This window comes from Limanda limanda, chromosome 12, assembly GCF_963576545.1.
Source record: "Limanda limanda chromosome 12, fLimLim1.1, whole genome shotgun sequence".
In the NCBI taxonomy this organism is placed as follows: domain Eukaryota; kingdom Metazoa; phylum Chordata; class Actinopteri; order Pleuronectiformes; family Pleuronectidae; genus Limanda; species Limanda limanda.
Window position 1 is genome coordinate 19,462,816 of NC_083647.1, and position 25,937 is coordinate 19,488,752.

Genomic DNA, 25,937 nt, shown 5'->3' on the forward strand with positions numbered 1-25,937 from the left:
CTTCCCTCCCCCCATTCCACCTGGCCCAACACAATGGACGGCCTCTGTGGGAATGAGCATGAACGCCAGCGTCCCCCCCCACCCAAAGCAAATCAGCTGTGAGATTCGTAAACTGCAAATGTGTCAGAGTTGAAAATGTCCGCACTCTTAATGGAGGCTTGAAAAGGTTAGATCTGATAAAAAGCTGTCAGCCGGCCACAAAAAATGATTTATAGCAATATAATGGGACAGTATGCCTCATTTCTCCCTCATTTGAAATGGGGGGGTGAGGACTTTGGGGTTTGCCATTATACATCATCTGGCTTGACCACTTGGAAATTTGTTGAGACTCGAATGCACGCACAGGCATTGTTTTTCTTCTCGCTCTTTTGTTTTAGCAATTTTGAAAGTCATGCTCCGTTGTAATGCAGTTGATTAATGTCCTCCCATAATTACAAGCAAAGGATTCTCAGGCTCCAAAAAAGTGCATATTGATCTCCATTCAAATCAGTGCCAGTTATATTAGTGCTTGTCCTTTCTTTTAACACTTTTTTTTTTGACAATCATAATGGAGGCAAAACTACAATTAATGAGAAACTCATTCTGGAGACTCGCCAGACTGTTCCTACAACATCAGTAATCTGCTCGCTGACACGCCGGCTAATGAAAAGACAGGAATCTGATTTATGTGATGTTTTATGTTCGTTGACACAGCTGCAATTAGACATCTCGAGTTCTCTGTGAACTTTTTCCAATTATATCTGGGACTGTGTGCTGTAGATTTTGCACGGTAATTCTGTTATAACCTCAGAACCATCAATCCATGTGTGTGACATCAAATTAATTTTGGATTCAAGATATTGTACTTTTTTCAAATGGACATGTCCATCATGTTTGTTGAACTTTCCAGAGAAGTGACAGCAGGAATGCTTAATTAGTGGAGTGTAATGACGAGATGTGCTGTAGACAACCCTTATTAAACCCATCTGGTTATTTCTCCATCTTTTAAAAAGGTTTTACCCGTGGAGCTTTAGATATATAGATATTTTGCTTTTATGAGTATGGCTTGTTAAATAGAGATTAGGCATTTGTTCATATGTCAAAATATAGAATAGTTGTTTGTTTGCAAATAGCCAGGAATGTGAATGCAGTTAAAGCCTGTAATATAGGCCTCAGCAGCAGCAGTAGGGCCATCATAGAGACAGTTAAAATAGGGCATGTCACCTGAGAGAGGGCGCCCACAGGCCGTGCCTCCTGCTGATCCAATGAGGCTGGACACAACAGGGCCGTCCCCGAGGACAAGCACAGGCGATTCTGGGGTGACAATGTGACACCTCCAAGACCTGTGCCCTGCCATACTTCACCTCACCTTCCTGTCAAAGATGTGCACCACAAAGAACCAGGCGAAATTCAATTGCTACAGCCAAATACAATGGCACTCAGCGTCGCTCCACCAAGGCCTAGCTGTCCCTAAATTCAATCCAGCTGCATGAAGTTGCACATATTTATATGAGTCATATCTTATCAGTCCCCTAAATATTCCACATCTTATTCATCAAGATGCATGAATTCCTTTCCTAGGAAATCATTGAAAAGTTCAAAATTGCCTTTTTTTCTTAATGTTAATAAAGGAAAAAAAATTCCTGGATACGGCCCCTTGTGTGAAATCTGAAGGATTCTTCCCTGACCCATTCCTTGTCTTTCCACCAAGTTTCGAAATACTTCCAGTCGTTTTTGCGTAACACAACTATCCTGGCAAAATGCTCTTTTCATGGTGATGGATTCTTGCTGCATATTTGCTTTTTCGATTGTGATGATCTTTTCACTGCTACAAGGTTTCAAGGCTGTGGAGTTTTTATGTATTTAATATGCATGGGGAATTTAAGTTGGAGCTTAATTTTCCTCTCTTTTTTTTTTGAAAGAACAAACATCAGTGTTCCTGGTAAAGCGTAAGCGCCTCTGACATCGCCTTCCTCCTATTTATAGTTATGGATACCCCTTGCAGTGCAGGAACGTGGCCTCTTTTATTGTTTCCTTTGTTATGACATCCTCTCTTAGAATATTCCACAGCTAGAAAAAATAGCTATCCACAATGGTGGTTCCTTCAGGGCTTTGCGAGTGTTTGTTTTAGGGCACATCAGCACATAGAAGTGCAGTGCTGGCCCCCAAAGCACAAGCAACTTGGAATATTAATGGCAAATGACAAGCCGGCGCTGATGCTTCAAGGATTTCATGCTTTTAAGGATGCACATTTGGGTGCATTGTTTAAGGCGTCTGGAGTGTAATCCGCACTCTCAGGTCTCCTGCAGCCTCAGGATTTAGCTCTGGCTAAGCCGCTATGTCTGCTCTTTATTATAGGTTTGTATTTGTGCATTATCCAAATTTGTCATTTACCACTGAGTGTGAGAGCGGCTTTGACACGGCCGCTGTGTGCATGAACGAGGAGCGGGACAGAAAGCGGCACCCCGGCGATATATGTATCCCTCCTCCTGTCTTTCCGCTCGCCTGTGACACCGCGAGATGGAGAAAAAAGCCTGGAGTGAAATGGGGTGCAAGCATGTCCGCTCCACGAATTCCTGTTTCGCTATGGAACTTTTAAAAAGATGAACGTACATTTTTTTGTCAGCTTTCACGACGTATGTCATCAGACTCACAGATGAGTCACCCTCCTCATTTTCTCAGTGTCACTTGGTTTTTCCCCTCCTTCTTCTTCTCGTTACTTCTCCGCTGACCTTCTGGGTTTCATTCCAGGGAGAAGTCCAGAGCATTTGTCAAACACGCGGAACGTGGCGGGCAGGGATTAGATGGAGCTTTTGTTAAACTCAAGTCTAACAGGAGACGTTTCGATAGAGCTGCCTGAGCCCCCAAAAGACGTCCAGGTCTACATTACAGTCAATGTGTAAACTCAAAGTCATATTTTTCTGACACGGCGACGGCCCAGACAAATAGTTTGTGCTCACAGTGAATGATGCTTGCTATGCCTCACCAAGGCCTGTTTGCACTCACTCTGGAATAGCTTCACATCTACAGAAAAGTTACAGTGATGGTGATGATGGGAAAATAATTGTAGTTGTCATACAAAATTTGTGCTCTGGTTTTTTTTTCCTCAATCTTTCACAACGACTGAGAGTGAAACACATTAATCTCAGGAAACATAAAGCTACCACACAGTTATTAAATGCTTTCTAGGACCTTTGGTTCATGAGGTCTTTTTTAAATATTTAATTTCATGCACCTTCACGGCTGCTCTATCTTAATGCTGCTCAACTATAAAGGGCTCAGATGCATCTTGACCCCTCTGTAGACGGGGTTTGAAGGAGGGTGCAGGAGTCATCAGATTCATCCCACAATGTTGTACCAAACCCCGAGGAGAGCACTGGACCATGAGTCCTGGGGCCTGTCACGGGAAATGAATGAGACCAAGACAAAAAGAACAAATTCCCAGTTGAATGGTAACAATTTGGTCTTTTGTATTCCCAGCCTTCAATACATGCTGACATTGTGTGTTAAGGAACGGCATTGGACATAGAGAAAGAGGGTTTTTATTTCTCTGTGTCGCATGGATTGAAGATGAATGCATATTTTAGTTCCTTATACAATGGCAACAGCTTTACAAGAAGGATTTACTTGATATTCTCTCTCTTTTTTAAATTGTTTTTCTTAGGTTGACCTATCACACTGAACGCATAGCTTCATGTACGGTACAGGCTGCTGGTGTTCATTTTTAATAGTATAATTAAGATTTTAATAGAACCTTTTTAAGAGCTTCTGTGATTTAAATCATTTGTCTTTTACATGCTACAAATTATTGGTTTATGGTTGACGGTTATTCTTAGCTTTTATTTATGCATTGGCCAGAAATACCTTGTGTATATTTTGGGCACAAAAAAACCCCGGCACACACTCTTTCTCCTCCGACCGAAAATAAATATAATATTTTTAACCAAGTGACAGCCAAGAAAACAATGCTTCATATTTCTGCCTTTGTGTTTAAAGAGCAGCTCTGTGTCTACCAGATAGTGTGCCGGGTACTCGTGGTCTGTGGAGGCCCATCAGTCACTGTGTGGAGCTGGTTGCTGGTGATAAGTGGTTCCTTATAGATAACCTAGACAGTAGGTTTCTTTTTATAGGCCGGCTGTCCCTCACATAACCTTGTTGTTTTTTTTATACCACCCATGCTTATTTTCATCCTTTCCACTGATTCCACCTTCTTGTGTGGCTCTCAGACGTCTTTCTAGCCCCGGTCTCCGCCATCAAGTAAACTGGAGAAAAAGGACCAAAATAACTAGGACAAATGTAATTCCATAAAAAAAAGTGTCCCTCAGATACCACATACCTCCGCCAACTGTCCTCTTGTGAAACCACATTTAAATTCAGTAGATCCAGATTTTTATTTGGATCAGCACCAAATTGCACACACTCATAAATATCAGACAGTTGTTTTATCCAGATCCATTAATTATTCTCTTGGAAATCAATTAAACTGCGGAAAAATAATTTTGCTCGGACCCATTCCACATCTTTCCACATAATGTCATGGTGATCCCTCCAGTTTGCAACTATCTGATAAATAAACACAAATGCAACGTCCTTGGTGGAGTTAAAGATAGAGACAAATGAGTGCTAGTTTGTGGCAGTTAGTTACATTAGCACTTAGAGGTAAAACTTCTATGTGTAAGCAGAAAGATTTTTTTCTTGATACTACCTGCAGTTATTTAAAAAATACATATTTCAAACCTGTAAAATCCCATTTATTGGCAGCATCTGTTCAACAATAGATGACGCCAAACTATGCTGTTTTTAATTTGTGCCCATCATTCATTTTAGCTTGGACCGTATTTTTACATTTTTCATTCGCCACATGACCTCATCCGTCTCCCAAAATAATGTTGATATATGGTTTGAATTGTTTGTTTCGGTATGTAAGACCTATATCTGATTGTACCTCATGGCAGTCATTTTTGATTGATGTGCCGTTAAGTAACCGAATTAAAACACCAGATGAAGAGATATTTGTTTTTCTGAACTTTGCTTTATATTTCAGTATTAATTCACTTCAGTGCATTGTTGCCAGAAACACTGAATGAGATACAAGCACATCTGAGTCTTTTCCACACTGGCCTGGCATTTGTTAAAGAGCTTCATCAGGACCCTCTTCCCCCCCCATCTCTGTTCCCAGGCAGCCCCTCTCCCTCTCCCGGCTCTGGTTTGAGTTTCACGTCTCTCGGCGGTCTGATTGCCTGATAGCTTAAACATCTCTGCCTGCCTATCCCTTAGTGGGAGTGTGTAATCAAAGACACATGAGGAGCCTGTGTCCAAGTGCTGACCTTTTGATTTTTTGCTCATCAATTCTCGGAGTTAATGTACAAGATCTATCAGTTCAACAGATTTGTCTCCACAAGCTCTGTCAGGTATATAAATGATCAGGGGGGGAAGAAATGCTTTTTAAGAGGTTAAGACAAATGTCTGCTCAATATGACTCCTAATGTATTCTTCCCCCCTCTCCTATGTTAATAATGCTAATGTTTTATTTTTTTTTCTGTTGTGTGTCCACCATAAACCAAACCTCTGTGACAAGGGCTTAGAGAGTTAACAGGGTAATGATATGATCCAAATTCCAACTGTGTCCGCTGTCGATGTAACGTTTCATCATGGGCGGGAGGTTGAAACAGACGATACCCAATCCGTTTCCTTCAGACTGATGTAAGATAACAACAGGCCCGACATTTCTGCACCAGTGAAATAAAAAACTCCACGCAGAGTTTTGGGGGATTTGGACCCGCCCCCTTTTTGAACGTCAGCCCGGGAGATGTCGCGGAGATGAATTCCTCATCTTGAGTGATATCTCTATCAGCTGGCATGTTCACGCCATGAATCTTCCGCCATGTTAAACCGGGAATCTGTCTCTCCGATGACGGCTGTGTGTTTTAAAATGACCACTCTAATTTTTTTGTAACGGGCGTCTGGGTGTCACGGAGGTTATGAGTGAAAGGGCAGAACCGAGCTGTCTGGCGAAAGGCCTCTGATAGAAAGTGCCACTTCAATTTGAGCGCAGCTGCAGCTTAAGCCTGGGCTGGCTCACTGTCCGGCCCCCGACACTTCACATTCTCCTCCGCTGCGACTGGAATGGATGTGAAAACTATTAACTTTACTTGAGAGTTTTTGGCTTGACCGTTTCCGATCCCCCTCACGTTATTCATGGCTTATCTTCAGCTTGTTTTGTCAGGACTGCTCCGAGACAAAGACCGTCCCAGACACCAGTTACATCTTGTTTATTTAAGTTCGCTGACTTTTTGCAGCCCTTTTATAAAAACTTTAAAAAGAAACTCTAAATCGTTTCAAAACAATGTTATGACTACTATATATCCTTTGAAAAAAATACTGTCTTTAACCATTAAATCAAATCTTATTTTACTTTTTAAATTACTTTTCTGTTGTGCAGACCACTGGACTACAGACTACACCTCACGTAATTCGGTGATGAGGGGGTTTAACAGTGTGAGAAACCCTAGCTGCTGACAGTCCTCAGCTTGTGGTTAGAGACAAGTCTACTGGCTCTGTTTTAAATATTTGTTGTGGTTTGAATTAGAAAGGGGATAAATTCTCTGAATAATGATTGCAAAACATTTAGCTTCGGCTGCCCGGGTGAAACAAAACACTGTCGAGTGAAACTTTGAATTGCTCTTCCCTTTTTTTTTTTTCACCCCCGGCCGTTTTGTTTTCAAATCGTAGCGCTGAGTTCATGGGAAACTCGCTCCGAGGTTACCTGCGCCCCTGCAAAGTGATGGAAAAAAAGGATTACAGCCACAAGAATGTTTTTGCAGTTAGTTGAAATATTACTAACCTTGTCAAGTGTCATTTTGAATGAGAAAGCAAATGTATTTTAATCACGGTTTTAAAGGCAGAGCTTTTCAAACTGTGACTCTAGGAGAAAGGGGTCAGCTAATTGCAGCGTTTGATGTCATGCTCGGCCTCTCTCCCCAGTTTGATGCGACTGCCTGGAAGCATGCTCGCTCTCTCGCTCTCTCGCTGTGCTCCCCGTGTCTCTCTCTCTGTGTCACACACACGCACTTCATCACATGCACAGTCAAATGAGAAACTACCGAGAGGTCTCGGAGTTCTCAATGCTGTAATCTTCATAAAGTCTTTGCCTCTACTTCCTGTCAACCCTCCTCTCAACTCTAACCTCCGACCCCTCCTCGCATGCATCACCAAAAGTTTGGGCTCTCCGCACAGACCTGACAGCGCTGAAATTAAATTGTCTTATTCATCTTGTTTTTTTGAATGGGTGTGCCCTAAAGCGTATCAAGACTAGGGCATGTCAGTCCTCAGGTCTGCGAGCCTCCCTTGTTAAAATAAGAACCTCACTTGGACCAAAGACATGTGCAAAGCCTTCCCACCAAACTAGAACAGGTTAATCTTTCAAACACTCAGGCCCAAATCTCTCTGGTTCTCATAATTACTATTTTAACAGCAGCAGGGGGAGGGGGGGGGCTTAAGGGAATATACATTGTAAATTATGTTTGACAAGGCGGGGTTAGTGGTTTTGTCGTAGCTTGTCTTTGGTTATTACTCATACTTCCTCCTGCCATAGATAAGGTCTGCTGGTGAACATACCAAGGTGAGCGCTGGTGCAGGGCCCTTATCGCCAGCATTGATTTAGGGCAAGAACCCAGTGACAGAGGTCATTGTGCAGTAAAGCTATCCATCATTCAGGTTTGATTTCTGCTCAGACCTGTCTCCAAGTTGTCTACTCATAAGTAGGCAGCTCACACGGAGTGGAGGCCACTCAAGGGTTGGACTGGCCGGGGGGGAATGTGATGTGGACAGTGTGTATTGAGGTGTTGTAGGTAGTGCTAACTGTGTGTAAAGGAATAACCATTTTAAGACCGATGTTTAGATATAATTTAAAATCAAGGTAAGCCTATAAACTTAAATTGATCCTCTAATGCTGCTGTGGAGTCCATAAACTACTTCTCTTACACTGAAAGCTTTGACTCGCTTATTAAAAGAAATGTAGCCTTGAGTTTCTTTCCACCAGTAGCCAGTCTCCTCTCTTTCCACAGTTTATTTAGCCTCTTACTTAATTCTCCATGTGTCCCAGACCTTTTCTGAGTATGTGTTTAAGACGCTCACATTTTCCTCCCCAATTTGAAATTCAAGGTAGCACCGAACCTGTGGTAAATAAATTTACAATCATAAACACAGGAGATGAGTGTTTTCCCTCTTTTTGGAATAGGGTGTTTTTTCAGATGTCTGAAGATGGGTATTTATTGCTGTTAATGTTGTTCATGGCTTTCATGGCTAGACTTGTACATTTTGGCTTAAATGTTCTATTTATCCTGGCATCGAATTGAGGAGCTTATACTTTCAAATATGCTATGAGTCATGTTACTGATTTGTCATGAAGATTATTTATTGCACTTTTTTATGCTAAGATCTGCAAAAAAATCAGCGAATCTTCTCGAGTGGTTGCCTGTAAATGGCTGTAAAATGGCTGCTGAAATCGTGGGAGTGGGGGAATAGTTTCTTCTGCAGAATCTAAATATTGCTTGTAAGGGTGGTAGTGCTGCTCTCTCAGCCTAGAGGATAACCTAAGTAGCTAATTACACTTCAGTCTGTAATCAAACCCATGTCAGGTTGTCTGAGAACCTGGATTTGTGTGCCGCATCTCAGTTAAATACAGGAGCAGCTTAAACATTTTATGGTTCTCTCCTCAAATTATAGTTTTTTCCCTCAATCCCCTCTAAAACGTGTCATATCCCATTACACAAATTTGGACATGGTAAATTAGCGGCATGCTTACACTGTGAATACGTTGACTTTTTTTGCGCTGTGTGCAGAGGGTTAGCTTGCTGGGGGTTGGGGGGTGTCTTTAACTCTAAAAAAAAAAGTTATCTTGAATTTTCTCCCCTCTGTAGATGATGTGTTTTTGCAATTCAAATATTTGCTCATTCTCTTCTCCATTGCAAAGCTCCCTTTGAAGCGGAAGAGTTCTATCAGGACCAATGACAGTGTGAGTGTGCAGCGTGACAGCGCAAGAGGCAGTGCTGGACTATTTCTAACTGCATATTTAAATAGCAAGGAAATCCAAAATCAAAAATGTATGCAAATGACGGCATGTTTTGCATGCTGATATTTTTATGATTGGGGGATTGCATATTCAGGTGGCGTTCAGTACGTGCCTAGCTTTAGCAACATTAATCAGAATTACTTCATAGCTTCACCACATCCTTGATCTCCATCTACACAAACATTTCTGTGGGTGGAAGGCCTGCAATTTGGCAGATTTACTTTAATTAAAGCCCTGCTTAATGTTTTATTGACTGTTTAACTTAAGGCCTTAGGCTTCCTTGGAAAGTGTGTAACCCAGAAACTCTCAACACTTGCTTCTGAAGATGATTTCTTTCTTGCACATTATGGAAAACATCGCCGCTATATATACTTCTTCTATCCGTATTTTGTGTTAAGTGGGAAAGCTCCTTTTCATATAAATGTAAATGATGAATCTAGTATATTGAGCTTATACACCATGACTCTGTGTGGGAGAAATATATACGTGTAGCTGTTTATGCAATGGACAAAATATCAAGACAAAGCCTTTAAAATGGGCCTGAAGCCCGTTTGCACTCAATAAAGGTTACATGTGTGATATTCTCCCCCACTAGATGTCGCACTAACAGCAGCATCTCGGACATAAACAAAAACTTCATCGTCTAACCAAAAACAAAACAAGACAAAATGGTCTAGCTAGCTGCAGTGCAAACTACACAAATGTATCCTACCCGTCGTGGACTGTCAGTATTGTGGCCTCCATTTGACAATCTTCCGTTTGTAGATTAGTGTTTTAAGAACAGCCAAGAGTGCAGCATTCATTTAGCAGGCGTTTAGCAGATAGTTAGCATGGCTAGCATCGACAGAATAGAACTGAAGTGGCAAAAATTAGCGTGTCCATTCTGATTTCATTTTTACATCACTGCCAAATATGTGCCAGCGCTATCTCGCTTTATAAACATACGCAGGGATTTGCACTTACTAACAACAACACGTGCCTGGAGCAACCACAATAACAAAGAACAGAGAATCTCCCCATTACTCCACTTTATCTTTAGAAAGTATTTGTTAGCTGCTATTAGTGTTCAAAAAATCGTATTCCGACCGCCTTTAATGTAAAGGAAATACAGTATGAAATAATTAATTGAATTGTCATTTGTAAGAGGAGCCCCTTGCTCTCTGCACCCTATAATTCCAACCTCTTTCTCCGCCTTCCCCTCGCCACATTTTTTCCCTTCTTTTTTTTTCTAAACAGCAATTAATCTCATTTTTAGTCCAATTTTCAGCCCTCTGCTGGAGTCAGAGTGAGTCCCCTGTTTTGTTCCTATTTGGCTTGGTTCCTCTGCATAGTCATTAAGGGCCCAATTAATGTCACCCTTTAGCTGAAGAGTGCTCATTTTTATTGGGGAGCTGACAGTCACCACCATGAGTGCCGCAGTGTAATATGCATTAATTGCCCCGTAACACTGGTAATTACCAGTTCTTCAAGCCTCTCAGTAAACTGTCATGCCCAGACACGACTGCTTTGAAATAGATTACTCATTAGGGGGACCTGCCCTGTTTTCCAATGGGGTCTCGCTGGGTTGGCATAAAAACGAAAAAAATCTGGTGCTTGAACAAATAGTTGCCAAGAGCAATTTCCTATTACAACTTCCCGGTGACGGCTTTTCTCTCTCTTTCCTTCCTTCTTTTTCTCCCTCCTCAGATGGCATTCCAGCCGTCACTTGAGGTAAAGATCAGACGTAGAGTTAGAGGTCCATCACAGATTTTTGCTGATATCAGTTGGTTTGTCTTCTCGTCCCAGTTTGACTCCTTGAATAGGAAAAAAAAAGGTGCCTTGGGATTTCACCATTCAGCGTATTGCCTTGGTTTTGAATTAATTCCTCTCTGTTGATTGTATTTTGTTCTTTTCTCTTTGTACAACATTGGCCTGTATGCCTTCACACTAAGCGTGTAAGTACTGCACTCAACATGTCAGCGTGCTGCTTGATGTGGGGCATTTCAGGGACTCTGTACATAAGATCAAGGCAGTGTTGATGTCAAGTTCTTGTTCAAATATTGATGCTAACTTTGCCTGGCTCTTGTGTTTGCAAACTGTGGAATCTCTGTTTTAAACATTAGCTTGTGCCTCACGGTTCCTGAAACGTGTCCCACGTCCCGGGAGAGAAATAAATTGATAGTGAATGCAAATAGATGCATTTAAAGAAACGGTTAGAGGACAAAAGCTGATGATATAGTGTGGGTGTCACCGTTGCTCGGCGATAAGATATTATAAAGGAGAGCCCAAATCAAACAATGTTAGTTATCGCACATCCTCAGCACTGAAAGGTGTTGGCCTATTTAGTCACGCTAGAAACAATATTTAGATTTCGCCACAGCTTTGTAAACACTCCAAGTGTGCACTGGGCCGATTCCTCTCCGGTCCCTGTTTCTTTTCTGTTTTTTTCCAGAAGTACTTTTGTGTCATTACCCATTTACCACAGCAAGGAAAAGAACAGAATGTGAAGACCATGACAAACCCTTCACACGCACACTCACACTTACACACAAAGGTAAGAAACACACACACACAGGGAGCTTCACAGACGTGCTGCTTTTGTTTTATCTCCCTTATAGCACCTGCTTCAGGCAATCTGCTCCGGCTCGTCTCAAATGAATTTTGTCACGGCCTTTCAGATTCTCAGCCGGCGATGCGCTAATGAAAGGAGATAGTACAATTTGAACTGACCAGGTAGCAGCCAGCAGTGCACAGCTGAGAGCAAGGGCCGGGGACACACCCCCTCCTTGAAACAAAAGACAAGTCAACCGTCCACTGATATATCCATTACCCTTCTCATTAATACCCCGCAGACCTTGTTTTGTAAGTGTGTGCCTGTGTGTGTGCCTGTGTGCGCTTGTGCGTGCGTTTATCTGTTTGTGTTGGTCGAGCACTTTTCGAATTGTTTATGACAGGCCTAATTGGGCTAATTGAAGACATTAAGATTACCTGTCAGCTGTGTGTATCCAGACTCCCGTTCTGTCTGACAACTGCTGACAAGTGAGGGACCCCGTAGCATCCGTCATGATGGAGCATTCCCAGGCTGTAATAGGGACTATAGGGGCCACTCTAATTTGATGTGGACAGCCTTAGCTGTGCGCATCAGCCTCCCTCTCTCTCCCTCTCTCTGCTGCTATGTTTCTGTGTTTGTGTGTGTGTGTGTGTTCGGGTGAATTGGGGGAACTGTGCATGGCCAGGCTAATGGAGTCCCCTTTGGCAATGTGACAAAGCGATGAGGCGGTCTGAGGGGAAAAGTGAAAGGGGTCTTCAAGTGTTTAAGGACATGAGAGGGAAGGTGCTCCGGGTGACGGCCCTCAAAGTTTGAGTGACAAGAGAGGAGCGCTGACATCTGTGTGTCTGTGTGGTTTTGGACTGTGACCCGTATTGTCTTATGAGAGAAGCACAAACTTTCAAATGCAACTGATGGGATTGATTCACCTTTACTCTTTTACCTGTGTGTCATTTACTACTATTTACAGTAAAAAAAAACATTAATAAGGAATATCATGCACATACTGTAAAATGTACACAAATGTAGTCTTGGCTTGTTTTTAAATTTAAGGAATTCAATTAAATTTGTTTCCATTTCCAAATCATTAAGGTTCAGATATTCGTAGATCAGGGTTGCCAGATCTTGATCAGAGCACAGTCCCATCTTCTTAGGGCTGGGGAATGTGCCTCTGCATATCTGTATCCATCCACCCTCCCTCTCCCCCCCCGACTCTCCTCTCCTGTGTGGGCCTTGTGTGGGGCTTTGCAGTGTCATCGCTATGACAGATCAACGCTGTCAGCCCAGGAGATCCCTCTGTTTGTTTGTTCTCCTCCAAAAGGGGTTAAACTGTCAAGTTGACAACTCGTGAGACCCTTAGACTCGGCCCTGCTGCCTCTCTCCCCCTCTCTCTTTCTCTGTCCGTGGCTCCCTCCCACCCGTCCACCTTCTTCCCCAAACGAGTGAAAATCAATACCAGATTGCCCGAGGACCACTGTTTGGTGTGGGTCTGACCCCTAGATGTCCCCCACTCTGCTTCTTTCATTACATGTAGCCCAGTATTTAACTTCCATCCTGATCCCTCGCCTAATTAGTTTCGATAAGCTCTGGGTCTCTCTTTCTCCCTCCTTCCCTCTCTCTCCCTTATTCTCTCCCTATGTCTCTCTCCCTCCTTCTCTCTTACACGTGCACTCACACCGCAAACACACATGGACATCTTGCTTTCTTGCCCTTTGAAGGGACACTCTGGGCTGGGAGTAATAAAAAGACAAATCCCCACACGCACACACAGAAGCCCTCAGCAGATTCTTGAGCTAGGATTATTGTTTTGTTTGCCTAGCAAATTTTTTAAAACTACAATGAAATTAGATTTGCACCACAGATCATCAGTGAAAACACTGGGGATATCCTGTGTTTTCCAAAGCTAATAGTGCTCTGTGGTGGGCCAGTTAGCAATGCTACACCCTCACTCCTGTGGTTTTCCACGAGGCGTCTTCTGCAGCTTCTGTCTCTGTTCAGTGATCCAGGCCACTCACAGAGTAGCCATTGATATTAGGTGGAAGATGCCAACTGGTTCTTTAAAAAACATTTCCTAATACTAAAGCTGATGAATAATTGAGTGGCAAACACATAGAACAGTTCCAGTGGTTTGTCTGCTCTACTCTGTGTGTGTGTGTGTGTGTGTGTGTGTACCACCCACATGTCCAGGTGCCGCCACTGCGCCGGCTGGCCCGTCGACCACTGACAAGCCCCAACGACATGTCGGCCTCCCTGCTCTGCTCCCCCCCAGGGGCTAAAATTACCCTCAGGAATGTAAACAGACTGCCGAGTAAGCACACAGCTTTCTGTGGTCCTTCGCCTGTGTCCGTCTCCAAATTCGCCCCCAAACTGGGACAGTTCCATTTTGGACTCAGGGGCCAAGGCTGACGGCGAGGACACCTTACCCTGACATTTTCTAGATTGTCACAGCAGCTCTTTGTTCACGTAAGAGCACATGCACAGTTTTTTCAGTGGGTGCTAATGGTAATATTTATAAAAAATATTCCATGCAACAGCCGGAACAAGGGGAAAACTTATTTTTTCTTTTTCTCTTCATATCTAGTTTCCCCTTTTCATTTTGGCGGACAGATGGGCATTCACGCCAATTCATTAGGTGTGTGAGGTAGCTGTAAGCGGTTGAGTCTGGGTGAAGAAGTTCACTGGCCTGGGTGCTGACATGTTGATTTAGTGGTGGTAACACGACTGCACTTCCAAAGGTGCTGACTTGGACGAAAGCCAGGCCTCTTTTTCTCCCAGGGAGACATTAGAGGCCACACTCTAATTTTGGGGCAGGGTTCTGCTCACGGACGCAGAGGCTACAAGGCCTTTACACAACAAACATTCACACCTGCCTTTCCATGCCTAACTTTTACTTCAGCCCTCACTGAAGTGGCGGCAGAGTTTAAGATGTTTGACTGATATCTGAGAAGGGGCCGATGGACAGTGTGGATTTAAGAGAATGTAAATACAAGGTCCTTTGCAACAATATTCGCATGTGACATAAATATTAAAGTGCCCTTATTTAATAACTTAAGAAGAAACAAAACCATCATAACTTTATCAGCCATGGTCTTGTTGAAAACGGTAATATTTTCTGCCTATAATCATGTGAAATAATAATGTTCCTACACATTGTGCTTAAAATAGAGCCCTGAGCTTTTTTTCTTAATATACATTAATAAGTACATTTTGTGTTTAGTTTGTAAAATGACTTTTCAATGAATCCCTTCTAAATCCTTTCATTATTCATTCTGCAGCTTTTTGAATCAACATTTCAGTTTTCCTTTGAGACACGGGTGTTTCCAATCTTCTGCATATTGCACAGGTGAAAGAAAGCTTTTCTAGAGACTTGTTTTATGTGTGAGTCAAAGGACATGACCTGGTCAAAAATCACTTCAAGGTTCCTCACAGTAGAGCTGGAGGCCAGATAATGGTATTTAGGGCCAAGTACAATAACTTAAGTTTTATCTGAATTCATGAGTAAAAAAATATTCTTGAAGTTTGACCACATGATTAGTTTCATCTGACTTCACAGGCAATCACAGCTGGGTGTCATCTGCATAGTAATGAGAATTTATGTGGTACCTCCTAATACTATTGCCTAAAGGTGGTGTATAGGGTGGAAAATAGAGTCATTGCTGACATGAACAAACTGGAATCTATTGGAAAAGTATGACTTGAACCAGCTTAGTGTGGTTCCTTTAATCCCAATTACAGACCGCACTGTATAAAATCTTGTGATAGATGATGTAAAATGCAGTGCTAAGATATAGCAGAAGTATAAAGTCCACATAGCATCAATTCCAACTTGTCTGAGTGAGAGTTGGTAGGTGCTGTTGTGTTGCATCTGGATGGATGTTTATATTTCAACTGCATAGGTGGAAACAAACAGTCATGTATCAGACACACATCCTGTGACCTCGCTTATAAACATGATATCATCCACACATATACACACACAACACTGTTGCTCCGCTGGACACATCAGGTTCGCAGGCGCCCAGTCAGGCTGACGCTGCCCTTGCGAGGGCAGATAGGGTTACAGTACAAACTGTTGTTGATTAGTGCTGTGCCTGTAGTAGGGGATCATCCTAAATTGAAAACACATTAGCCAGGAGGGCAGGATTAGGACCAGGGCCGTCCGGGCCAAGGAGCCGCGGCAGACACAAAATGGCCGTCCTTCTGCCTGCTTTTGACTGTGTTTCCCCAGAGACAGGTGGCAATTATCGGCTTGGGCTGCTGGGAGTTCACAATAACAGGTTAAAGGAGCATGTATCCCCCTGACGCTGGAGTCCTCTCTGTCTGCACAGCCTCCCAGCCCCCGGCCCGCTCGCCTGCCACCACAGGGAGCTTCCTGTCTCCAAGCAGAACTTACAAACATGGGGACTCATCAAAGGCAAGAGGGACTCTCTAGACAGATCTCCAAATTAGCACTGTGGCCAGTGTTTGGCTTAGGAGACTAATAAGCCTCATCTGAAAACAATGGAAGCCTCAGAGACATTTTCTTCTGTTATTTCTGCTCCCTATATTAGATTTAGTGAAGCTAATCTTACTTCTCGACTTGTATCTGCATTTGAAATATATTTACAGCCGTCCAGGCTCAAAGACGTGATTCTTGCCTACTCATGACTTCAGCACAGTACTTGCAGACGAGACACCATTCACAGCCATAATAGAATTTAATAATATCAGCATCAAGTGTTAATGAATACCCACTCAGTATGTCATAACTGAAGAGATAAAGCCATTTTCATGATATAGAGGGTCGTTATAGAGGATGGTGAGTCGATATCTGAGAAAAGATCAGGTGAGCTCTGACCGTTTGAATGTTAACCCTCAGACTGCCACAGAATAATACAGAGACGGAACATTTTTTATTCACACATCCCTATTATGAAGTCTGCATTTAAAAGGGATTGTATTTGGGAAAGAGGGATGCTGCACAGAAAGTCTTTGTCTCCAAGTACGAGTTGTTCCAGAACGCCGATCTAACTTTAACATGGGTCGTCCTGGTGTCGTCACAGAGCTGTCGCCGGTTGTTTTCTTAGATGCAGTGTCCTCAGTGCTGCTTGGACTCACTTCTGAACACTAAACAGACAAAGCCAAACCACACCTTGTTTGGTTTCGCTCCACATCCAAAGCAGACCAGTGTGTGTCAAAGTGCATTGGACCGTGACGCCGTAGATCTAAAAGGGACCAGCGCACGTTACACACACAACACACACTTGTTCCTCAGATATGTGTTGCTAATGTGGTAGGCGACATGCTCAGTTAAGGGACTTAACGAGTTCCAAACACTGATTAAGACCCCTCCCTTTGGCTGGAGGATGTTTGGGAAGCATGATATTGTACAAACAGATCCTAACCAGGACCAAATGGTGCTGTGAAGCTTTGCTTTCTATGCCTCACCATTGTTTCATCCAAATAAGTTAGGATTGAGACTGATTGGTTCATTCACATAATCATGAATTAGCCAAGTAATCAATCAGCTGATTGATGTCGAGTGTCTGTGTGTGTGTGTGTGTGTGTGTGTGTGTGTGTGTGTGTGTGTGTGTGTGTGTGTGTGTGTGTGTGTGTGTGTGTGTGTGTGTGTGTGTGTGTGTGTGTGTGTGTGTGTGTGTGTGTGTGTGTGTGTGTGTGTGTGTGTGTGTGTGTGTGTGTGTGTGTGTGTGTGTGTGTGTGTGATAAGAGTTTGGCTGACGTGAGAGGGTGGCTGAGGAGATAGGTCCGAGAAAGTGGTAATTCGTTAGTTGGAGATAAACACTACAGATTGACAAAGTACAGTGATGGTGGTGAATAGGGTTGGGACAACAATCACATAATGGAAATAAATAACACATTTTTGCATTTTGATGTTCAGGACAAATTTAACAACAATAATGCAAAGCTTTGTGAAACTGGTTAATGCTTCTAATTCAATGCCATCACAGTTTTGTATTTTAATTAAATAAAAATGTATCTATATATAAATAGTACCAGATTTCAGGCTAGATATGAGTATTAAATATAAATTAATGCAGGTTATTTATTTATTTTCTCTAGGCTTATTTTATTAGTGTTGTAATATAAATAGCAATGTAAAGTAAAGTAATATTGAGAATTTATAATTTACATTATTAATTTATATTACTTGTGTATAATTTTAATTGATAGGAATCTAAATTTATTTGGCATTTGAATGAAAATATAATCAAAATTGATTACAGGTTTTTTTTCTGAAAGCACCTATTGTGACCACCCACATTTGTTTACATTAAATTCAGTGGACTGGACAGTTTTGAATAGAATAGAATAGAAAGTATTTGTTGTTGTTGTATTGTACAAATTACAACTGATTTAACAGTGCTACTCCTGGTTCGTACATAAAACTTCAGAAACTTTGTTAAGAAATCCTTATTGTTGTGTTTGTATGTCATATTTAATGTAACAGTCAGTAGAACTTACACTATTTTATCATAAATATGCTAAAAGTGGTTCAAGTTGAGCATTGACAAATGTTTTGTAGGCTCAGAGACTTGAGGTCACTTACAGCAGGTTGCTGTGGATAAAGCTCTGGAAGCCTTGTGTTGTGTTGCTATCCTGCTTCAGTGCGCGTAAATTAGCTCTTAGCTAACGTGCGACTCACAACAGACTGAGTGGACGTGACCTCCCACAGCCTTCAAGCTCACACGCTACACCTCCACACCCCTGCTCATAAAACACTCTCTACCTCCAACAGTGACAAAGAGGAACCACGTCCGCGCCACGTTCCATTTCCATACCCCATCGATAGAAAGCATAAAAACGTCTGTGAGAATTACACCTGGCTGAAGATGTTTTATTCTTTATTGCTCTCTCTTCCGCCTTAATTACAATGCTGGTGTAGGTTTGGGGCTCAGGCAGCTTTTTGCGACACCCACCTCCTGTTGTGTTTCACATACCTGAGCAGCGTTGAACTTTTCTTAGCCCGTAAAGACAAATGGGGAGGAGGAGGAGGGGAGCAAAGAAGGTGTTCTATTCTTAGATGGACTCATGTAAATAACTTGTCTGTGGGAGGTGAACTCTTCCATTCATCTCCTCTTACCTACAGACAATGGGATGTACAGAGGGATTATTAACCTCCCTGTTTGAGGACATACCTCCAGGCAGAGTCAGCCTTTTAAAAATATAATATTTGTGTCTAAATCAGGACCAATCTTCAGATTTGTTACACACAGCTACTGCAAGGCCATTAAAAATACACAAGCTGTATGTTCATTGATCAGTTGCAGAGCCGTAATACCTGGTGTGCAGTCCCTGGGTCACCACCCCCCCCTCCTCCTCCTCTAAAAGGCCACACATACAAACACATTACACCACCATTATCTGACCCTGTAAATAAACTCCTTAAGGCAGCTGCCTATAAGCAGAGGCTGACCCCGAGAGAACAGGCCATTTGTCACTAATACACACATTTCTCTCTCCTGCTATGTACACAGTTGCTCGGTCTCCCACACAGAGACTTTTATTCCTCCATAGCCCCCCCTCCCCGATCACTCTCAGTGCTTTCTGTCTCAAAAGAAGTTCAGCCGGTTCCCTACCTGGAAGCAGAGAAATGACTGACTAAAGCTAATGTTTGGCAGCGCTTTAGTGGCCCTACCTCGCGACCTGATGTATGGATGCTGAAAACAAAGAGGTCTTTGTGGGGAAACCTCAGAGACACAGAGTTCACCCTCAGGTAGAGGCTTACGCTGTCTAAATCATTGCTCGGGCGTTTGTTTGAAAAGGGTCCGTGTGGCATGTAAAACGAAATGAGTGTGTTTTAAAGTCGAGCGTAAATTCATCTTGATTTTATTGATAATTCATCATGTCGTGTAATGTGTTTTGGCAGAAGTGCTCGGCCCCCGGTTTAAGCAAAGCCTTTTCTCACCAAACGTGGCAGAACAAATTAACCTTGATGAGTGTGTTCGATGGAAATGTTCAACTCTTGAGATTTTTTTCAGGCGGGGGGGGGCGTGCCGTCTGACCTCCAGCAACCTTAAGACTTCACAGAAAATGAGAAGGGCATGACTAAATTCGAGGAAGGCAAGTTTCGCATTCTTTGCAGGTTCCAAGTTAGTATTTTAGCACTTCAGAGAATATGTAGGAGCTGTGCGTTTAAGATGCAGAGATTTCATCCTGTCCCTTCCCTCTGTGTGTGTTTGCAGGCCGACACTAACAACACTTCCTCTTCTCCATGCAGGGCTTTTGGTTCCTGAGTGCCTTGCTCTCATTAGGCTGCGGTAGTAAGCCGTTTGGCACCTGCTATAAATGCGACCACCACCCGCTCATTAACACCAGCGGAAGCACGGCTGGCAGCCGCTCTCCCCGCCCGGGCTTGTCAAGTGGCCCCCGTGTTAAAATTAGCGACGTTTTACAAACAATTTCCCTAACTCGTTACATAGTTAGGTGTTTATTGGGAGATGGCTGACTCTGACTCCGAGGCGCTGTGTGTGTGTGTAATAAGCACACGCCAGGTTAAGATGAGCCGTCCCCCATAATAAACTATAATTTGCCCACAAATTCAAACTGAACTTGTGTCCACTTCCTCAGGTGTTGCAAAAAAACAAACTTCAGAGGGACCAGTAGCATATAAGGCACCACACTGTATATCCTATTATTATAATTGCTTTTTTTTTACATTATCTGGATGCTGCTTGGAACTTTTTCTGGAGAATCTCATCCTTTATCCATCAGGCTCAGACTTGGCCTCCTAACTGCTCCCACCCCCCCCCCCCCCCCCCCCTCTGTGTTAGTGTTTCTATTCCCAGTCTCACATTTCTACCTCAACGTCCACGTTGCATTGACTTGTATTAATTCTGAGTAGGATTCAAAGTCCATTTATTTTCTTCAGAGTATGGAAGGGCCTTGGTGACATGGCTCCCCTGTGTTTATAATTTTGCTTGTTTCAATTTGTGCTCGGCCTCCCCTGACATGATGTATCGTGCACCGCCGCCTTATCTGTTGATGTACAGTTTTAACCTTTCCAGAAGGTTGCCCCTCTCCACTCTGAGCAAACGGGTCTCCCTTTTTCTTTTTCTTTTTTTCTCCCCCTTTTTTCCACCTCACCTTTCCATCCAGAGCACAGGAAATACATCCAGCCCCGCCAGCTGAATATAAAAGAAGAGCATAACCCCTTTTCGAAAGTCATCTAATGTAAATGTTTAGGTTTTGTTTCCATAACATTACCATTTTAAGAGTTGGCGGGCCGCGTGCAGCAGCGGAGCGTGGAAACGATGAGAGTTTCCGGGTGCTCGGGCTTTGTGGCTGAGAGTCTGAGCTATGTGTGTGACATTGCGGTGAACTTGCAGCGTGCATCTGTGGGCTTTCTCCAGGGCTGTTAGCTTTGGCCTGTTTGCTCATAGATACAGCGCCGTAAATCACACACTGTAAAACGCAGAATGCAGGGGATGGGGTGCAGAAGCATGTACCGCTGCAAGGGCCTCATGGAGGGAGGGAGGGGGGGGTGTGCGTGTACAGTCACATATTTTTTCATGCATGTGTCTGTCTCCATACAAGTACTGTATGTAAAACATGCACTGCCTGGAGGCCTGGCCGACGCAGTACAGTACATGTGTACATATAGCTGGCAATGTCACGACAGCTGATTTTTGCTCTCTGGGTTTATAATTTATGCTCTTAAAATACCTTGTCGAAGTTGTAAGGTTAACCTTCGAGGTATTTATTATAATTCCATGAATTATGACCACACAAATGACTAAAGATACCTGTAACTGTAATTAAAATACAACAACAAAGGGTGTTGGAGGCAGTAATTTAATATGAAATGATTGATCACCGCTTCAAGGTTTTATGCACTTTACCTTGGAGCTGAACTCCTGCTGCTCTCTGTGGCCCTTTAGCTGGCTTCCTGTCTAGGTCTCCGGAGGCCCCACAACATTGTTAACTGTCTAAGGATAGAGTGTCTGGGACTGAAGCACTGTCAGCTCCCCCGAATCTGGTCTTGCATATGGAAACGGAGGAGCTCTCCACTCAGAGTTCAACTGTGACATGTCTTTATGCATGGCAGCTAATGTTCAAAGAATAGGTATGATCTATATGAGGCAGAGAGGGGCCACCAGTGGCTCTTTGGGGCATAATAAATAGCTTGAAAGATGATTTATGGCCTTTGAGAGGTGAAGTGGTGAAATAACGTTGCACATTCCCAGAGAAGAACTTTCTGATTATTCCTGCACCTTTATCAGCCGATCTGCAGGTCTACGGGAGCTGAAGTATCCGTGCTGCAGGATGATGCCAGAAAAAATCACACCTTACTTTCAAATAGCCTGAACTTGACTCCTCCGTTGTTTGGCAATTCATTATTTATAGCTCTTAGGAACTGCGAAACTTTCCAACCGAGGCAAAGTTGCTTAATCTTTCAAAGTGAACGTGAGTGAAACAGCTGGACACAGTTGGCCCGGCTACCATTAACCTCCAGATGCGCTGTGTTTAAGTCTCCGAGTTGTGTCTTGAACTCTGTGTGCTCTGCTATGTGCCAGAGGCTTTCGACGACGGCATCCGGAGGCCTTGGTGTAGAGCTTTGTTATTTTGGATTATTGTTATTTCACTGCCATTGTAATGTGATCGAGTGTGTATCACCCTGTCAGAGAGATCTTAATCTCCCTGGCGGCTTTTTTTGATTCAGCACATGTTTCCTGGACGGTGATCAAAGTGAAGTACCTCAGCGACCTTATCTCTCATAGATGAATCTCTCTGCTGTCCCATCTCTCTGACTTATTCCTGTAGTTCTTCTTTGTCTTATATGTCCACTTCCAAAGTCAACAGCTGGAAGCATTTTGTGGATCTGAATTTGACAGCAACTCATTGATAGCTTCTTCGGAAACTCTCCGAGACGACAGCGATGATGCACTAACAAGAGCCCGGCGTTTGTTTCCTTTTGTTTTTTGCACCGCAGGTTTGGTCCGGGCCTGGTGATTTACTGGTACGGCTTCATCGGAGAGCTGGACTGCCAGAGAGACCGAGGGATCCTGCTCAAAGACTGCTTCCCTACAGACATCGCCACCCTGTGCCCGGCCGCCCAGCAGGACCAGCCGCCGCAAGAGCCAGAATAAGGACAAAGAGTGAGAAAAGATGAGAAGTGGAGCAAAAAAAAAAAAAAAACACCCAAACAAGTCGAGATGGGAGGATGAATGGAAGGAAAGAAAGAGGAAGACAAGGAGGCGTGGAGGGTTGGAACACTGGGTGGATACCGAGATCCAGAAGCAGTTTGGTTTTTCCTGCAGTGTGAAACTGCCCTGAACTCCTCCTGACCCTCTGTCTCCGTCTGTCTCTCCCTTTCTTCCTCTCGTTCAATGCCCCAAAGCTACCACATGTAAATACACACCAGCACTCTGTGTATATCTGACAGCTCCGGGTCAGATTCATACCTGTGTGCGAAACACACTATCTTGGCTGCTTTCCTGGTTAGCGGTCGGCTCCCGGCCCCTGGATGGCCCCGTGCGATGGACAGCCAGGGTGAGAGCCGGGGCCAGAGCAGGACATCGGGCCCTTCCTTATCACACCCAGAGCCCTGGCCTTTGTCACTCTTTCCTCCTCTGTTACATTTGCGCAGATAAGCGAGGTGCGGTCGGCGTGGACGCCTGTCTCTCACCTGCGTCACTCGGTGCCCTCTCACTCCCTCTCCGGGGGGGTAAACAGGATCATTTCTGATTAAAGCTGACCTCATTGTGACCCGTTTCACTTCACGTTAGAGAATCTTCCGAGGGCTCACATCACGACTTAAATCAATCACAACAATCAAAACACGGTAGCAGTGTATTTCGGGGTGGATTCAACTTAGAACTTTCTCAACTTTTACATTTCTATAGATTACTTAACTCTGAATCTTAATTTGTTGTATTGGTTTTCACACAGAAACTCATGTGGCAACTTTTCTCCTTTGCTTTTTTTTGCATTGTATTAAAATGAGGAAAAACTCAGTCTCTGCTGCAGTTAACTATTTTTCTAATCATTGTCATTAAGCAACAAAAAAATAAGGTAACCGCAAAAACTCGCAATTAATTAGTTACTTTATTAACTTAGTTAGTTTTAACTAACTTTATAAGTTTAATAGATTAAATCATCTGTTGAGCCAACAAGCTAATTAATTTCCTCTGTATTAGCTCCATTAGGATTATGTTGTATTGTCCCCAGAACAAAAACATATAAATCCATGTTTTCTATCTCACATTTTACATTGTACTGATTTATGCAAAAACCATGTAAAGTGACGTTTTGTATGTTAATGATAAATAAATAAGTTTTGCTAAAAAAAAAAAAAAAATGTAATCTATTCTCATTATGAAGGTAAACACCACAAACTGTAAGTCTGTTCGAGTCCACAGGTTCATAGAAACGCCTGAGTTTCATTTGAAGGTGAGTGAGCATCCAGTGGTGTGTTGTGTTGCACATCTTTACAATCCCAGTACCTTTTATGAGCAGATACTAATGGAAGAAACACAGCTGGGCTAGGGGAACCAGAAGTGAACATAAAGTTGAGTGATGCTTTTAGAGGCAGATATGCACTGCCTATAGGGGGTCTCCGTCCGGCCCTCCTCTTTATTGCACTCAAAACGATAAGAGGGAAGAAAGTGAAGGGGTGAAGAACCTGCCACAGCCGCAGAGAATGTTTTATAAGAATCATTTTACACAATATTGAGCCTCCTAACTGTTTGGAGTATTGAAACTGAGTAAAGCAGAGGATGGATTTTTTTTGGCTTCCTATTATTAAAGGAGACTTCATAGCCGACCTACCGTCGTGCAGAGAGAAGAATCCCAGGAGAGCTCAGGTGAAAGACACAGATACAGATCCTCTCCAAACCTGCTGATGAAGAGAAACTCCCCCGTGCAGAATTAAAAATAAGTATTTCTATGTTTGTTCTGCACAGTCATGCACTGCTCACACAGTTAGAGAGATATGGAATGTGGAGGTTAAATACCACTAAAGTGTTGCTTGATTTGTTACCCTTAAACCTCTAACCCTCAGCCGGCTGCCATCGAGGCCTTGATCCCTCCATGAGGAGGCCACTGGGTCACCGCAGGGTCGCCAGGCGGCCATGGCTTCCTCTGTAAGGCCCCCCCCCTGCTCCATGTGGTACAAAACAACTGTCCCCATGTGTCCAGTTAAACAGGCCCTATTGCCTGGCCCTGGAATGCTTAGACATCAGTTTATGGCTCCTGTTGGACACGAAAACAGAGCCATTTTACTCGGGGAGGGAAAAAAATTCTCCGTCGAATAAGAACAGGGGGAAAAAATGGAAAACAGCAGATTCAGTTCCTCTCAAGTTTCAAGCCTTCCTGCCATTGTTTTCTAAGATGGCTGTCGCACAAACGAGGAGCCAGGGTCAACTCCTATAAATTAGGTTCTGCACACAATGCAAACTAAATACAGCTTTTTTTAAACCCGCTTCAAAGGACACGGGCCGACGTCAGCTGACCAGATTTCCATGATGCGAGTGTAAAAAATAGGAGAGAAAACAGCTTCCATCTGATGATTTTTAACAGCCAGATGTCTTTATATCTTGTTTTCCTCTCCCCCTGTCTCCCACCTCTTTTTAGATTCATTGTTCTTGTCACAACAATGGGGCACTCGAGTGCTCTCCAAATAAGGCCAGAGCGAAGAGGTTGCTTCCTGGGGCCAGGAGCAACTCGGTTCGGGGGGAAATCTGATCCTCGAGAGGCATCCAGAGAGAATCTGACTCTGCATACTGTATTTTTTTTTTGTAATAATGCTTTTGATTTACGGAGACTCAATTGAGTGAGAAGTAGAAAAGAAATAAAGCATGTTATTAATCTTTTTTTAGTTCCTGTGGCAATATTGACAAGAAACAACATTCACAATGATATATTTGCATATTTTGCTCTGCATCGTAACACTGGTTACGATTCTTAAATCTTCGACTCCCATGTGTCAGATTTGTTTGATGCAGTTCACAGCATCCGCTCTGTCTGGCCCTGGGCCGTGGGCTATTGGACGTCCACTCTCCACTCAGATGTACATCTTGGCCCAATCTCTTCCAGACCCTGCTGTTTTATGTCTCTTCAGCCGAGCTGCTAGATCGACCACTGAGGAAAGGAAGACAGAACCAGAGAGAGAGAGTGAAGGGTCGGTTCTATCCCTCCAGCAGACCACCAAACGGACTTCCTCCATGCTTCTGGGTTATTTATGTGGAGAGGGCTCCGGCCCATTTCTGCCAGAGGCAGCTCGGTGCTTTTAGTCGGGATCCTCTCAGCCTGCCTCCGCCAGCAAGACATCACAGGGTGGAAATAAATAAAAAGTTCTCCTGGAAGAGACACGGCAGCCGGTTTTTAAAATTAAAAAAAGGATTTTTTTTTTTGTGGGCT

General features: G+C 43.3%; 1 protein-coding gene across 1 annotated transcript in view; it reads left to right on the top strand.

Moving 5' to 3' along the window:
• Window positions 1–23,598, top strand: part of cdin1 (CDAN1 interacting nuclease 1) — a 55,398-nt gene extending 31,800 nt beyond the window's left edge. Inside the window, exon 12 of the mRNA XM_061083053.1 lies at window positions 22,510–23,598. Coding sequence (XP_060939036.1) covers window positions 22,510–22,666 — 157 coding nt within the window. The 3' untranslated portion in view covers window positions 22,667–23,598. The remainder of the gene's footprint in view (window positions 1–22,509) is intronic.
• Window positions 23,599–25,937: the final 2,339 nt, after the last annotated feature.